The 13,648-nt window shown below is 34.5% G+C and overlaps 4 protein-coding genes across 4 annotated transcripts; 2 read left to right on the forward strand and 2 right to left on the reverse strand.

Moving 5' to 3' along the window:
* Window positions 1-488: 488 nt before the first annotated feature.
* PHYBLDRAFT_183524 (C2H2-type zinc finger transcription factor) lies at window positions 489-3,124 on the reverse strand (the record flags this gene model as incomplete). The annotated part of the gene is made up of 5 exons (XM_018438787.1): window positions 489-1,606; window positions 1,783-1,906; window positions 2,015-2,124; window positions 2,231-2,456; window positions 2,558-3,124. 5 exons carry the CDS (start codon window positions 3,122-3,124, stop codon window positions 1,254-1,256), a joined length of 1,380 nt encoding a protein of 459 aa, XP_018285534.1. The 3' UTR covers window positions 489-1,253.
* A 1,299-nt stretch (window positions 3,125-4,423) lies between these two features.
* Window positions 4,424-5,623, reverse strand: ATP3 (ATP synthase F1 subcomplex gamma subunit ATP3; the record flags this gene model as incomplete). The annotated part of the gene is made up of 4 exons (XM_018437974.1): window positions 4,424-4,539; window positions 4,623-5,243; window positions 5,426-5,557; window positions 5,605-5,623. 4 exons carry the CDS (start codon window positions 5,621-5,623, stop codon window positions 4,508-4,510), a joined length of 804 nt encoding a protein of 267 aa, XP_018285535.1. The 3' UTR covers window positions 4,424-4,507.
* Window positions 5,624-7,389: 1,766 nt separating this feature from the next.
* PHYBLDRAFT_151404 (hypothetical protein) lies at window positions 7,390-8,331 on the forward strand (the record flags this gene model as incomplete). The annotated part of the gene is made up of 4 exons (XM_018432679.1): window positions 7,390-7,416; window positions 7,741-7,813; window positions 7,949-7,990; window positions 8,099-8,331. The coding sequence occupies 4 exons, from the start codon at window positions 7,390-7,392 to the stop codon at window positions 8,329-8,331; spliced, it is 375 nt and encodes a 124-aa protein (XP_018285536.1).
* Window positions 8,332-10,039: 1,708 nt separating this feature from the next.
* On the forward strand, window positions 10,040-12,203 carry PHYBLDRAFT_136829 (hypothetical protein). The gene is made up of 8 exons (XM_018429814.1): window positions 10,040-10,436; window positions 10,509-10,603; window positions 10,691-10,804; window positions 10,905-10,996; window positions 11,120-11,181; window positions 11,287-11,481; window positions 11,574-11,659; window positions 11,771-12,203. Exons 1-8 carry the CDS (start codon window positions 10,226-10,228, stop codon window positions 12,041-12,043), a joined length of 1,128 nt encoding a protein of 375 aa, XP_018285537.1. The 5' UTR covers window positions 10,040-10,225; the 3' UTR covers window positions 12,044-12,203.
* Window positions 12,204-13,648: the final 1,445 nt, after the last annotated feature.

Raw genomic sequence — 13,648 nt, forward strand, 5'->3', positions numbered from 1 at the left:
AAAGTAAATGTGTATATAATTGTCAGTTTATTGTTTTGCTTTGTTTATTTGTTTGTATTTTGTTTTTTGTTTTTTAAAGTGAATGAATAAATGAAGTTTGGCTATCTATACAATAAATGTCGTTTGAACCATTTATATGTACTTATTTATTTGTTTTTTTTTCATATTTCTTTACCTGCTGCGGGAGCTACAATTTCGGCAGCTCTTTGAACAGAAGCACTATGAGTCAATCTAGTGAATGGAATCAAATGGCGTGCATTTGGAATCGCACGTCTAAATAGAGTTCTTGGAAGCATTCTTATTCTTATTTTTATTATTATTATATTAAATTATATTAAATATTAAAAATATTAAAAAAAAAACAATAATATTATTTAATATAAATATATAATATAATTCTAAAGGGTTGGAAAGAGTAGGGAAAATAAGAAAAGTCAACGGAGAAAAAAAAATTAAAAAAAAAAAAAGACGCAGTTTTATGTATTTTTCCAAAAATTAAATAATAATAAAAAATATATTATTTTATGTATTGAGTGTGGAGTATGTGTGTGTGTGTGTGTGTGTGGAGTTATAAGGAAAACCATCTACAAATCTGGCTGACGTGTCCAATCGATCATCTGAGTTGCAATAAACAAACACGATGACCAAAAAAGGAAAAGAGGAAGAAAACAAATAAGGATACAAATATGATAATATTGAAACAGAAATTGAAACAGAAAAAGAAAGACAGGAAAGAACAATGGAGAAAAAGGATCTATAATTCACAGTATATGTACAAGGCAATAAATCAAAAAATACAATAAGGATAAAAATATAAAGAGAAAAAAGAAAATCATACATAAATGAGAGAGTGAGATATTGGGATATGTGAGGAATGGAGGGAAAAAAAAAGAAAAGAAGATCTATAGTAAAAGAAAAAGGATAAAATATACTGATGAGAATGAGCGTACACAAGAAAGACAAAAATGAAAATGTAAAGGAGTGAATGGTGCGTGAGTATATGGATTGAGGGAGGGTTGTGTATAGGTCGTGAATTATGTAAGTGTGAGTGTATATGTGAGTGTTGGTTTCGTGAATGTGTGAAAGAACAGAAACAGATTGAATATATAAGTGTGGAAAAGTGTGTGTGAGAGAGAGAGGAAAAGGAAATGAAACTGGCATAGTGAGATAAAAGAAATATAGGGAAGTGATATAAAGAGAAAAGGTCTTGAAGGGATGACGAGGATGCGGTGATGTTGAAGGGGTGAAACATATTAACAGTAATCAGAAAATACATAGGCCGAAGAAGAGGAAGTTGAGGAGACTTGGGCAGTATTGGGCCAGGCACGAGGAGCGACAATTGCTCTAAGGTCAGGTACATGGCGAGGCATAGCATATCTCCTCCGGGCAGTTTTCTGGACCTGGTTGTTGGCACGCTTCGGGAGAGAGCCTAATGGCTTCCGGGCGACCATGGGAGTTTCGTGCGACTTTCCGTGCTTACGAAGAGATCTCGAGTGGAAATAAGCTTTTCCACAGCCACGGACAGGGCAGGCATAGGGTCGTACATTAGAGTGAGTCTTAATGTGAGTGTTGAGGGAATCTGGGCGAGAGAAACGCTTGTCGCAACCTAATGTAATTGTTGTTATTAGTATGATGAATATAATAATAATTGTAAGCATAATACTAAATTTTAATTTTAATTTTAATTTTAATTTTAATTTTAATTTTAATTTTAATTTTATTTTTAATTTTATTTTTATTTTTAATTTTAATTTTCATTTTATTTTTTATTTTTTTATTTACCTTGAACAGTGCAGACAAAGGGTCTTTCGCCAGTATGGGTACGCATGTGGTTGTGCATCTTGTGACGCTTCATAAAGGGCTTCTGGTTACGAGGACAATCAGACCACTCGCAATGATAGGCAGGCTAAAAAAATATTAAATGAAGAAGAAACAATTGGATGAGACAATAATTCATAATAATACTTGTGGGCTGTTGATCTGTGTATTAAATAATAATAAAAACTAATTTTACCTTGCCACTGCCAACGTGGTTCTCTTTAATGTGAGTAATCAGCTGATTCAACTTGGACAAATGAATTCCACAGTTGGCCCAACGACAGACATAGGATTTCTCTTCTTGGACTATAATAATGATAGTAATAAAGAATATGTGATTTATTAGAATAAGTCAAGATAAAAGACATACATAAAAAGTATTATCTATATATCAAATGAATGAATATCTTACCAAGAGGCTGTCTGGACTGTCTTTCCTTTTCGAGTTGGACTACACGCTCAATAAGTTCTGCTCGTGACAGATGGCCAAATAGGGCCGAGGCAGAGGCAAGTTTGCTCTCTACAGGATAGCAGGAGGACTCGAATTCCATCTCGGGCGAGGGAGAAGCCACAAGGCTCTCGGGTGATTGCCATTCAGTGGGCATCTCTGGGCTGACAGAGGCAGGATAGGGAAAGACCTAATAGTATAAACAATTTTTTTTTAAAAAAAAAGATTAGTGATTAATATTAATAATAGTAATAATAATAATATTATTATTACTAATATCTATATGCATACCTCTGAGGGTACAACTAAGGCTTCATAAGCAGCTGGGTCAAAGGATTCCTGGAAAGGAAGATGAAGCAAGCTGGAGTTTGAAAGACAATAAGAATCATAGAGGGGGTCTTGGGCGTAAGAGGACCAGTTGAGCTGTTGCTGGTGCTGGTGTTGTTCGTGGTGGTGGTGATGGTAATGTTTTTGGTCGGAGTAAAATGTCGCATGAATGGCGTCGTCAGACACAGTTGAGGGTTGCCACAGGGGCGAAACTGTGGTGTGGGCGAGGAAAGAATCGGGATTGTCGTAGTTTGTGTCGCACGTAGGAAGATCTGGTGTACGAACACCAGTAGAAGAAGACATTGAAGGAGAGTCGAGTTGGTGTTGGGACATCCAGGTGAAAGGAATACTACCAGTAGTAGTAGTAGTATTATTAGTAGTAGCAGTATCACAGTGGCTCATCCAAGCGTAAGGAGAGTCGGTGAGAAGTGGACTAGGTGAGTTGATAGTCATGTTGGAAGAAGGGTAAAGAGGATAAAGAGGAGAGACGGTGAAGATTGGGGAAGTAGGTGTTTCTTTGGTAGGGTCCATTGGATTGTTTAAGAAAATAGAGAAGAGGTGAAATGGTTTTTATGTTGTTGGTCGTCTTGGAAGCGAAACTAAAGAAGATTTTTTCTGGAAAGAGGTTCGAATTTCAAACGGTCAATTTATACTATTTGCTTTTTGGTGCTATTGTGGTTCGACATTTAATAAAAGAAAAAAAGAAAAAAGAAAAAAGAAAAAAGAAAGTGCCTTACCGAATCACAGTCCGAATTCCATATAATTTCATCGGAAGACAAGCTAATTCGGAAGTTCTATCTACAAAAGAGAGAGAGAGAGAGAGGGAGAAAAAGAAAAAGAAAAAGAAAAAGAAAAAGAAAAAGGGAGATTATGTGATAATATTATACAGAACACATACGTTTATTCATTTAATTCACTTTTGTTATCATGGTTACTATTGCTATGACTACTGTTACCATGACTACTATTAGTATAACTACTGTTACTATGACTACTGTTACTATGACTACTGTTACCATAGATATTTTTACATATTAAAAAAATGTTATTATTAAAGAAGAAAATAGAAGCAAAAAAAAACTATATACAGAGAAACAATTGCGTGACATTTTTGGCTTTCACATGGGCGAGTTTCTCATACAAGCCAAAATTCTTATTTTTGATTTTTAATATTTTTGTTATTTTTTTTTAATGATCTATATTTCTTATTTTATTTTACTTTACTTTATTTACATGTGGCAAACACTTAAGTCTAATGAATTACAAAATGCCTGTTGTGATGTGGTTTTATTTTTCTGGTGACGATCACTCCGCAACAAACAACAGCCAACCCTCTTTAATATATAACACAAATATAACCCAAGCGGAACTAGGCTCGTGCGCACACATGTCGAACCACACGACAATCAAGAAACACACACTCACACACTCACCCATAAAAAAATCCAACAAAAAAATATGCACACACAAATACACAAATACACAAATACACAAATACACAAATATACAAATATACAACTAACCAGTCAACCAACCAACTTTAATCGCCTGTTAGCCAAAAATATCACTCGATTTCTCTACACTGGCTCTCCTGTTTCCTACCCTCAATCTCATTTACGTTGAATCGCGTGGCAAAGAAGGACCAAAAATAGTTTCTTGATTGACATCCTGTCCTTCCTATACAACCATGCACGCACGATATACACACACACAAACACTTCTCAAAGTACAAAAAAATCATAATTTTGAATTTTGACTCCAAAATAATCTTTACAAAACTATTATTACTACTGCTGTCATTGATCTGAAATGGTAAAGAGCCGAATCTTTACTACTTTTATTTTTTTTTATTTTTATTTTTTACTTTTACTTTTTATTTTCTTAAATTAATTATCATAATTACACAAATAATATCTAAAGAGCAGATGCACCAGTAATAATATCAACTACAAAAAATAATAATAGTAATAATAGAAAACCAAGAAATTAATATTAAACATACTATACACACACAAAACACAAAACTTACTCAATTCGTTGGTAATGACAGCCTGGCGACCACGGTTGTAGGTCATGGTGAGCTTTGTGATCATCTCTCCGGCGTTTTTGGTAGCGTTCTCCATAGCAGCACGCTTGGCGGACATCTCGGCAGCATGTCCCTCAACCATAGCCCAGTAGATAGAGTTTGCAAAGTTGAACTCCTGGAGGTTAGCAAGAACATCATCTTCGATCTCATAAACAGCGAAGTTGGGCGAGGCCTTGAATGCGTTGTCAGAGTAGACAGTGATTGAATCAGCTTCGTAGGAAATGGCAGACAAGAACTTGTTGTAAACGATCTTGGCAGAGTCAAACTCGATGCCGTCAGCCTTGATTACATCAACAATTGAACTGGCCTCGGTGAAGGTAGGAACAGCCTTGCCGATCTGGTTGAACGAAAGGGTGATGTTGGAGCGCACAGCACGGGACAATTGTGCTTTGGGCTTGTCACCCAAAACAACAACACGGCCTTCGGGGTTAGCTTCGACTGCACGACGGGTGGCCTTGGAGACACTAGAATGGATACCACCGCACAGACCACGGTCAGATGAAGAGGCAACAATCAATTCAACGCCTCCATCGGTAGCTTTGGTCTCGGCACTCTGGAAAAGAGCTTTTTCGTTGTTGTTGTTTTGAATTTTGATTTTAAGGGGTATTTTTTTATATCAATATCACAATACATAATCAAATTATCAATTATCAATTATCAATTATTATTTATTTTTATTTTTATTTTTATTTTTATTTTATTATTATTATTATTATTATTATTAGAATTAAAATTTAATATCTCACAGTTGGATGCAACACCAAAGGCGCGGGCAGTATCCATGTTACGCTGAGCCTTGGCAACCTTGGTAGAGGCAATCATCTTCATAGACTTTGTGATCTTTTCAATGTTCTGGACGGAACGAAGACGCTGCTGAACTAGTAATGGAATTAGCTTTAAGTTTCTCAGTGGAAAATTGTCTTACTTTCTCTCAGAGTGGCCATGTTACGGGCTTGGATGCCATTGCTAATATAAATATTTTATTTTTTTAAGACAGTTTTAATATATGTGTGTATATGTGCAAGCGTGTTGCAATTTGCATTATGAATTGAATTGAATTGAATTGAGTTATTATCTAATGCTGATTCGTCATTGCGTGCTTTACCTCAAGGGAGCTACAGCAGGACGAACAGCAAGACGGGTGGTGAACATTATAATGCCAAACAAGGAAAGGTAATTGTCGAAACGAAAAGATAATAAAATTTCTGAGCGGGGGTCCTATCACAATCAATCCAACCTTCCCTGCCCTGCCCTGCCCTGTCCTGCTCTACCCTACCCTAGCTTCTGCCCTAGCTCTGCTCTGGCTGGCTGGCTTACTCTGGCCAGCCCAGCCCAACCCAGCCCAACCCAGCTCAGTCCTGCTAAACTCAGCTCAGCTTAGCCTAGCCTAGCCCTGTCTTGTATTTCTGTCTTGCCCTGTTCTGGTCCTGTCCTGCTTTTTATTCTCCCCCCCCTCCAATTTTTTTTTCTCACTCATACTTTTTTCTTTCATAAAATGAGAAAAGGAAAAAGGATCAAGGTGGCTGATGTGATTTTTCTGGTGTTGACGTCACACAGTTTGTGTCTTTTCTTTTTTGTATAATAAAAAGTTACTTTTTTCCGTTCTAATTTATTTTTGGGTGGTGCGTTTGGAGAAATGTTAATTAAAATGTATAATTACTTCTTATTGCTGTTACTGTTTGACATCTTTACACAAGAAATATACTATTTATAATACTCACTCACTCACACACACAAATATCTATATAAAATTATTGCATGATTATTATTGCTTTTATTTCTTGCTGCTGTTTTTTTTTGTTTCTTTCTCTATTGATACTGCTGCTGCCGCTTAAATTATAAAAGATAGATAGATACTTGGAAAGGTTCCAAGTGTTACCAACACATCAAGTGCCAGCTTAAAACCCTTTTGAAATAGAAAAGAAACGATTAATGGAATAAAAATCTTGTGACCATGACACTATGAAAATGACATGAAAGCTTTGGAGTACCAATCATTATTTTTCTCTACCCTTTTTTTTATTTTCTTTCCTTCTTTCTTTTTTAATAATAATAAATAATAATGATTGCAATTTAATTAAGACTCGTGCAGTTGAAAATCCCAAAAAAAAAATGATAATAATTATAATTTTTAATTCTTAATTATAGACATAAGCATAATGTCGCTGCTGCTGCACACTTCTTGTTTTTGGTTAACTTTACTCTAGTTGTACAAGCGAGCATGTTTTATTCTTTTCTGGAGAATATCACCAGCAAAATACATTCAAAGACTATGTTTTTTTTTAATAATAGCAATCTGTACCCACTTTTTTGTTTGAAGCTTATCTTGAATAGAAACGAAGCACAAAAGCGTTTTGATCAGTTGTTTATTTTGTATCATTATTAAAATTATTAAATTCTTTATTTCTTTGTATTTTATATTTCAATTAATGTATACACAGTGTACAGTGTACAGTGCACAGTGTACAGTGTACAGTGCACAGTGTACAGTGCACAGTGTAAGTGCAAGTGTTATAGGTGTGCACTTTCACCGAATTTCAGGTACAGTTTAGTGTGACTTGATTCATTGCTTTTTGGGTGCTCAGTAATGGAGTGACGTACCTTTTTTCCCTTCTAAATAAATAAATAACAATAGATAGTAGGAATTTTGATATTTGTACTGTAATAGAATATTATTATTTCTTTGCCCTAAACACACGTACAAACAAATATGCCGAATAACGAAGAAACAGCCACTGTAACCGAAGCTTTCAAGGCAAGATACACACGATACAGAACTATATATCTATAGACATACATGTCTATATACAGACAAATACACAAATAAGACATACATACATATGTATATATACACCTTTGTATATTTGTACAAAAGAAGAAGAAAAAGGGCATTTATTTGCATAGAATAAAAGTAAAAATAAAATAAAAATAAAAATAAATAAATAAAAATAAAAATAAAATAACAATGATTTGCTTATGATATCACTCCACAATAACTCAATAAAGAATTATACCTTTTTGTGCTATATTATTGTATTGGTTTGTATTGTTTTGTACACAGACCGTAAAGCTTGAAGACTTTAAAGATGTCCCCAAGATCCCATGTGCACGAAATGCCATGCTTTACGGAATGGGTAATCCTCATGACACTTTCTTATTTTATTTTATTTTATTATATTATATTATATGTCACCTAAACATTTATAAATGTAAATATAAATATTTGTATATATATATATGTGTGTGTGTGTGTGTGTTCATTTCTATAGGTGCTGGTACAGGTGTTGGTGCTGTTCGTTACTTGATGAAGCGTAAGTTACTATATATATATTCCTTTGAATATAGATATAGATAGGGTCATAGGCACATTTATGTAATCATTGTGAACTGAAACTAGTATTGGTACTTAATATATTTAGAGAGAATCCCTACTGCCGCAAATTGGGCCGTTGCCGTATTTTGCGGCGTTTCGGCAGTGTCTTTTGAACTCTGTCAAATGGCTCGCAAGCAAAAGCTGGAAAAACTTCAGCTTATCATCAAAGCAACCGATTCGCGCCCTATCCCGAGCAACGAACGAGTGACAATAGATGAGCGTGGTAGAAACGGAGCATTCCACGTTATGGTTGATCTGCCAGAAACCAAGAAAGATTAAACAAATATATATAAATAAAAATTGCCGTTTCTTATTTTAATGGTGTTTTCTTTGTCGAACCAAATCAAACCAACTTGTGATGTGTGATGTATGTGTGGCTGTAAATATCAATAGATAGACTATCAAGAATCATTTTAGAAATAAAAAGAAAGACTAGAACTAAAGAGATATCATATCTCACCGAGAAGAAAGAAAAATGAATATGATTCTTTATGCTGGGAATAACATTTGGGAGATTTAAGCCTGCTTTGGCAATAATCATGTCCAAACTCAACCCACATGTCCGTTTGTACGGAAGCTTCCTCAAATCAACCATATTCAATACACACAGATTACACATCAGACCATTGTTGCACCTTTCCTTTCCTTTCCTTTCATTCTTTCATTCTTTCATTCTTTTCTAACCATTGGTGTCTTCTATCAGACGAACAGGACAGTCCACAAAATCGGCTGTCCTGTCCTCGGCCCGAGCACAGCAGATCCCCCATATTAGTTCTCCATGTGGTCCCCCCCACTTTAGCTCTCCATGTGCCCCACTTTTATTCTCCATGTGCCCTACTTAGCTCTCCATGTGCCCTTGCTAAGTTCATCAGCAGTTTGAGAACTTCGTTAATTCCAAACAACTAATAATAAGAATAAGAATACTCTAAAGAGAGAAAGAAAGATAAATAGAATATTGAGATTTTCACACTAATTCATTGCATTCAAATTCTATCTTCTTTTTTTATTAGTCAAGACTGCCCTAGTTAAATTTGGTAGATTTTATCTTAACTATACATGTGTATATATATATGATATCCAGTTGATCTACTAGTCAATCGATTAACTAAAGAATATATGAAAATGTCAATAAATGACTAAATGGAATCAAATAGTAATTCATTTAGGTAGTAAGATTTGAACACTCAAAAAGCACGAGCCGTATTGTGGACATATATGTATGTATGCAGTGTTTAACGGTAAATTTATTACAAATATCCATATTGTCTGTCTAGAAAGTGGGCTACCCTTTTTTTTAAGAAAACATATTCTCCCTTATTTTCTCTCTTCATTTCAATAATTATTATTATTTAGTGGTCTATTAATTCCTTCCTTATAATCATATACATATATGTATAAATACACTTTCTCACACTCGCACTCGCACTCACACTCACACTCACACTCACACTTGCACACAATGGTTATATAGGTTGATAAGCTATGCAGGGACTTTAAACACACTTTGCAAGTTAGTGGCACCACTTTTGGATCTTGAATAATAAACCTGAAATATCAAAGATATTTAATTTAATTTAATGATATTATGTTAAACTATACTCTATTCTATCCCACTATAATTATCATTATCATTTATATGGTATATATATATATATATATCATTAATGTCTATCTTATTACACAAACACACATAATTACTATGCAATATGTGTCTATATAATTTTAATCACATACTAGTTTATAGATCTTCTTTTGATCTTGTTTTTTTACGAGATTGATTATCTACCTTGTACAATCAAGACAAGGAGAAAGACATACAAGCATATATATATATACAGAAAGAGGGGAAGAGAGGGAATGCACGTGTTTGGTTACACAGATCCCTTGCACAGAGCGTCATTTTGACTTCCCTCCATCCCCCTCTTCTCCTCCCTCCCTCTTCCCCTCACCTAACTGGCCCAGCCTAGCTTAGCTTAGCCGTTTATTATTATCGTTATTATTAGCATTATTAGTACTTGCTCTACTTTCTCTTCCTCTTCTTTTGTACTTTGACCATTTTTCTTTACTCATCTGTCAAAAAAAAAAGACAAACAAACAAACAAACAGAGCTACATATATTTATTTATTTATTTTCTTCTTCTCCTTGTCTTCATTCTTTTTCAATTATTAAGCAATGACCGTCAGTAACTCTAATTGTTCTGTGCTTGTACTTGGTGGCGTTGGTTTTATTGGCCGTCACTTTGTCCATCATCTCGTTCAAAATGGATTGGCATCCTACATTCGTGTAGTCGACAAAGCCCTCCCACAAACAACCTATTTGTCAGAGTCTCACAAAGCATCCTTTGAAAAAGTTGAATTTAAACAAAGCAATCTGATTCATCCAGGCATGTTTTTTTTTTTAAAAAAAAAAGTATACATGATGTATATATATATATTTACACATTGTTTTATTTTAGCTGCCATTGCTACTTGTTTTGAAAGAGAAGACGGTAGTTCTTTTGATTATGTATTCAACTTTGCAGGCGAGACAAAGTACTCTCAAGTCGCAGAGGTAATATAATATTCTTTCTCTCACTTTTACTTTCATACACACATATATATATATATAATTGGATTTATTTATTTGGTTTTTACAAAGGTCTATCAAGAACGAATCTTCCACCTTTCTGTCAATTGCGCAAAAGAAGCTGCCAAAAGAAAAGTCAAAGTATTTGTAGAGCTGTCTACAGCAGAGATTTATGACAGTGATAATGTAAGTCATCAGATCAAGATCAAGATCAAGATCAGAAAAAGAGAGAGTGAAAACTTTTAAATAATATATTTATTTACTCCTTTATATATCACAATTTTAGTCTGCTTCTTCAGAAACGTCGAAAATAAAGCCTTGGACTATCATCGCAAAGAACAAATACAAAGCTGAAGAAGAGTTGAAAAAGATTCCTGGGTGAGGATCTGGGAAGATTAGTGAAAGAAAAAAATTAAACAAATACTCAAAGGGAGCTGTGGTTGTGTGTGTGGGTGTGGGTGTAAAATATAATTATAAGTATACTAATGTTTATACCCATAGTCTCAACCTTGTTATCTTGCGTCCTGTTGTAGTATATGGTCCAGATGCTCTTTTGGGATTAAGTAAGTCAAGTTCATGGCTGTAATATATACAACAACAACAATAATAGCAACAAAAAATACAACTGTGCACCTATCTAAACTTGTGTACGATTTAATTGAATCAAGCGCCTCGTCTGATTATCGGTCGTATATACCAACATTTGAATGAGGAAATGAAGTTGCTGTGGTCAAAGGATGTGAAACTCAATACAGTTCATGTTGACGATGTGGCCAGAGCATGCTGGCATGTGGCTACATGGTATGAGACTCGCAAAACAACAGGTGTACCGATCTTTAACCTTGCCGACAAGGAAGACACAGGTGCGGTTTTTACATGTGTGCGTATCTGTGTGTGTGTGTTGTGTATTGACTCTCTTTTATGTGTATATATATTGGGTATAAAATATGCGTAGATCAAGAAACTATCAACCGTCATTTACGTTCTTTGTTTGGTATCCAAACTGGTTACTATGGTAGCGTGGTATCTAGCTTTGCAAAGGTCAGTGTTTTTGTAGGGAAAAAAGAAAAAGAAAAAGAAAAGAAAGAAAGGCTATATATATAAGACTTAATGTTCTGGTAACTTACTTGGTCATTGCAATTATCTTAATAGCTTAATCTGGATTATGTAATGGAAGATGTCAACGAAAAACATTTGGCACCTTGGGCAGATCTCTTAAAATCTTCCGATATTCGTGTGACTCCCCTGTCTCCATATCTGGATGAAGAGTTGCTGTACAACAATGCGTTGTCTGTAGATGGCACAAAGATTGAACGCGAAACCAACTTTTCCTACACTGTCCCCACATTGACCCAGGCCAAATTGAGGGAAATCATTGATGGATACAAGGCGTTGAAGGTCTGGCCTACCGATGTACCAGCTTAGAGGGAGCTTGATTTTATTCTATTTTATTTGAGTTTAGTTTAGTTTAAATTATTATTTTATACACATACACCCATACACCCATATGCACACACACACACACAGAGAAAGAAAAGGCAATAAAGTAAAAAATAAAACTAGAGGAGAAGGTTTTATAGTGATTTGGCTTTCATGGACGTTATTGCTACTTGTCTTTGCACCGAATTAGCATCGACCATCCCTTATTTCTTTGTTTCTTGGAACAAGTATTAGAGTACATGATCACAAAATTTCAAATCCATTTTGAAGGTTTTGGGAATCCAGGCCAAATTCTTTTTTTACTTATTAAACTTTAAAATGATATATTTAAAGAAGGAAGGAATAGAAGATATCATAATGGTTTATCTATACTCTATTTTAAATTAACTTTCTTTTTAATGTAACCACTGATGTACCATTATAATGTCTTATTCCGTTTAATAAAAAAAAAGGCTTTTTATAATATAGCAGACATGTGCAATATACATGAAATAGAGATAGAGAGGATGAAGTATTACATGTTTGACGTGTTGATATATACATATACACGCTCACTGTTGTACGAACCAAGTATTGCTTTGAATTTACTATTTGAATACTATAATAAAAATTATGTATATATAGCGAAACCTACACAATTCATAAATATGTAGATGCGAGATTTGGTTCAAGTATTTAACTCAAAACACACAGACGCACACACAATCATTATGTCAATACACTCGAGTGTATAACCGGGCAAGGATATATTCCGAGCCGAGCCTTGATCGCAAACCCATTATATAATTTATTAATTTTACCAATTATAATCGATAATATAGCTAAATTTTGTGTGTGTGTTTTTTTTAAAAAAAAGATTCTTTATTCAAATTGTCTCTATTATCATTTAATCTGGTAGATATTTTTGCTGCTACCATTATTTTTTACCCTACTCCAAAAAAAAATCGTAAATAAGATTACAATATATTCTTCCCTGATTGAAAAGTCTGAATGCTCGTTCTTTTCTTCATAATAAAGAACCCCATTTCTAGTGGCTACGAAAGATGCTGGGAAAAACCAACAATGATAAAGATCTATTTTATTAAAGTCTTTTTGCTATTGTCCTCCTCCTTTATCTCCCCTCGTAATCCTACTGTATTTACAGAAGCCTCCGGTATAGATAAAGAAGTTAATTATGTCTTTCTTGGTGGATCACTAAATGAACAACATTTCCCTGCCTTTTATTCACAGCTGTTGTCTGTAACAATAGATGCCAGTATCAGGCATCACAAGCCCTATAAATTATGCTATGGTACATTATGTGTGCGATCCTAACCTCAAAGATCCTTGTTAAATAGTATTTTCTCAATGTGTTGCGAGGATTTTGCTGTATTATATTACAGTCAACATAACAGTTATGGAATAAAAAAAAATATGTAAGGAACCAAACTTGTCTGACACTCAATCGTGAGCCAATTTGCCTCGGAACCTAGTATTCTCCTAAACATCTCCAAGAGTTACTTGTACAAATCAAACTAGTCAAAGCCATGTGAGATATTATTCGCAATCCAAACCCGAATAAAAGAGGGGGGAAACAACCTAGATCCAAAA

Source organism: Phycomyces blakesleeanus (assembly GCF_001638985.1).
Source record: "Phycomyces blakesleeanus NRRL 1555(-) unplaced genomic scaffold PHYBLscaffold_29, whole genome shotgun sequence".
NCBI classification, from domain to species: Eukaryota; Fungi; Mucoromycota; class Mucoromycetes; order Mucorales; family Phycomycetaceae; genus Phycomyces; species Phycomyces blakesleeanus.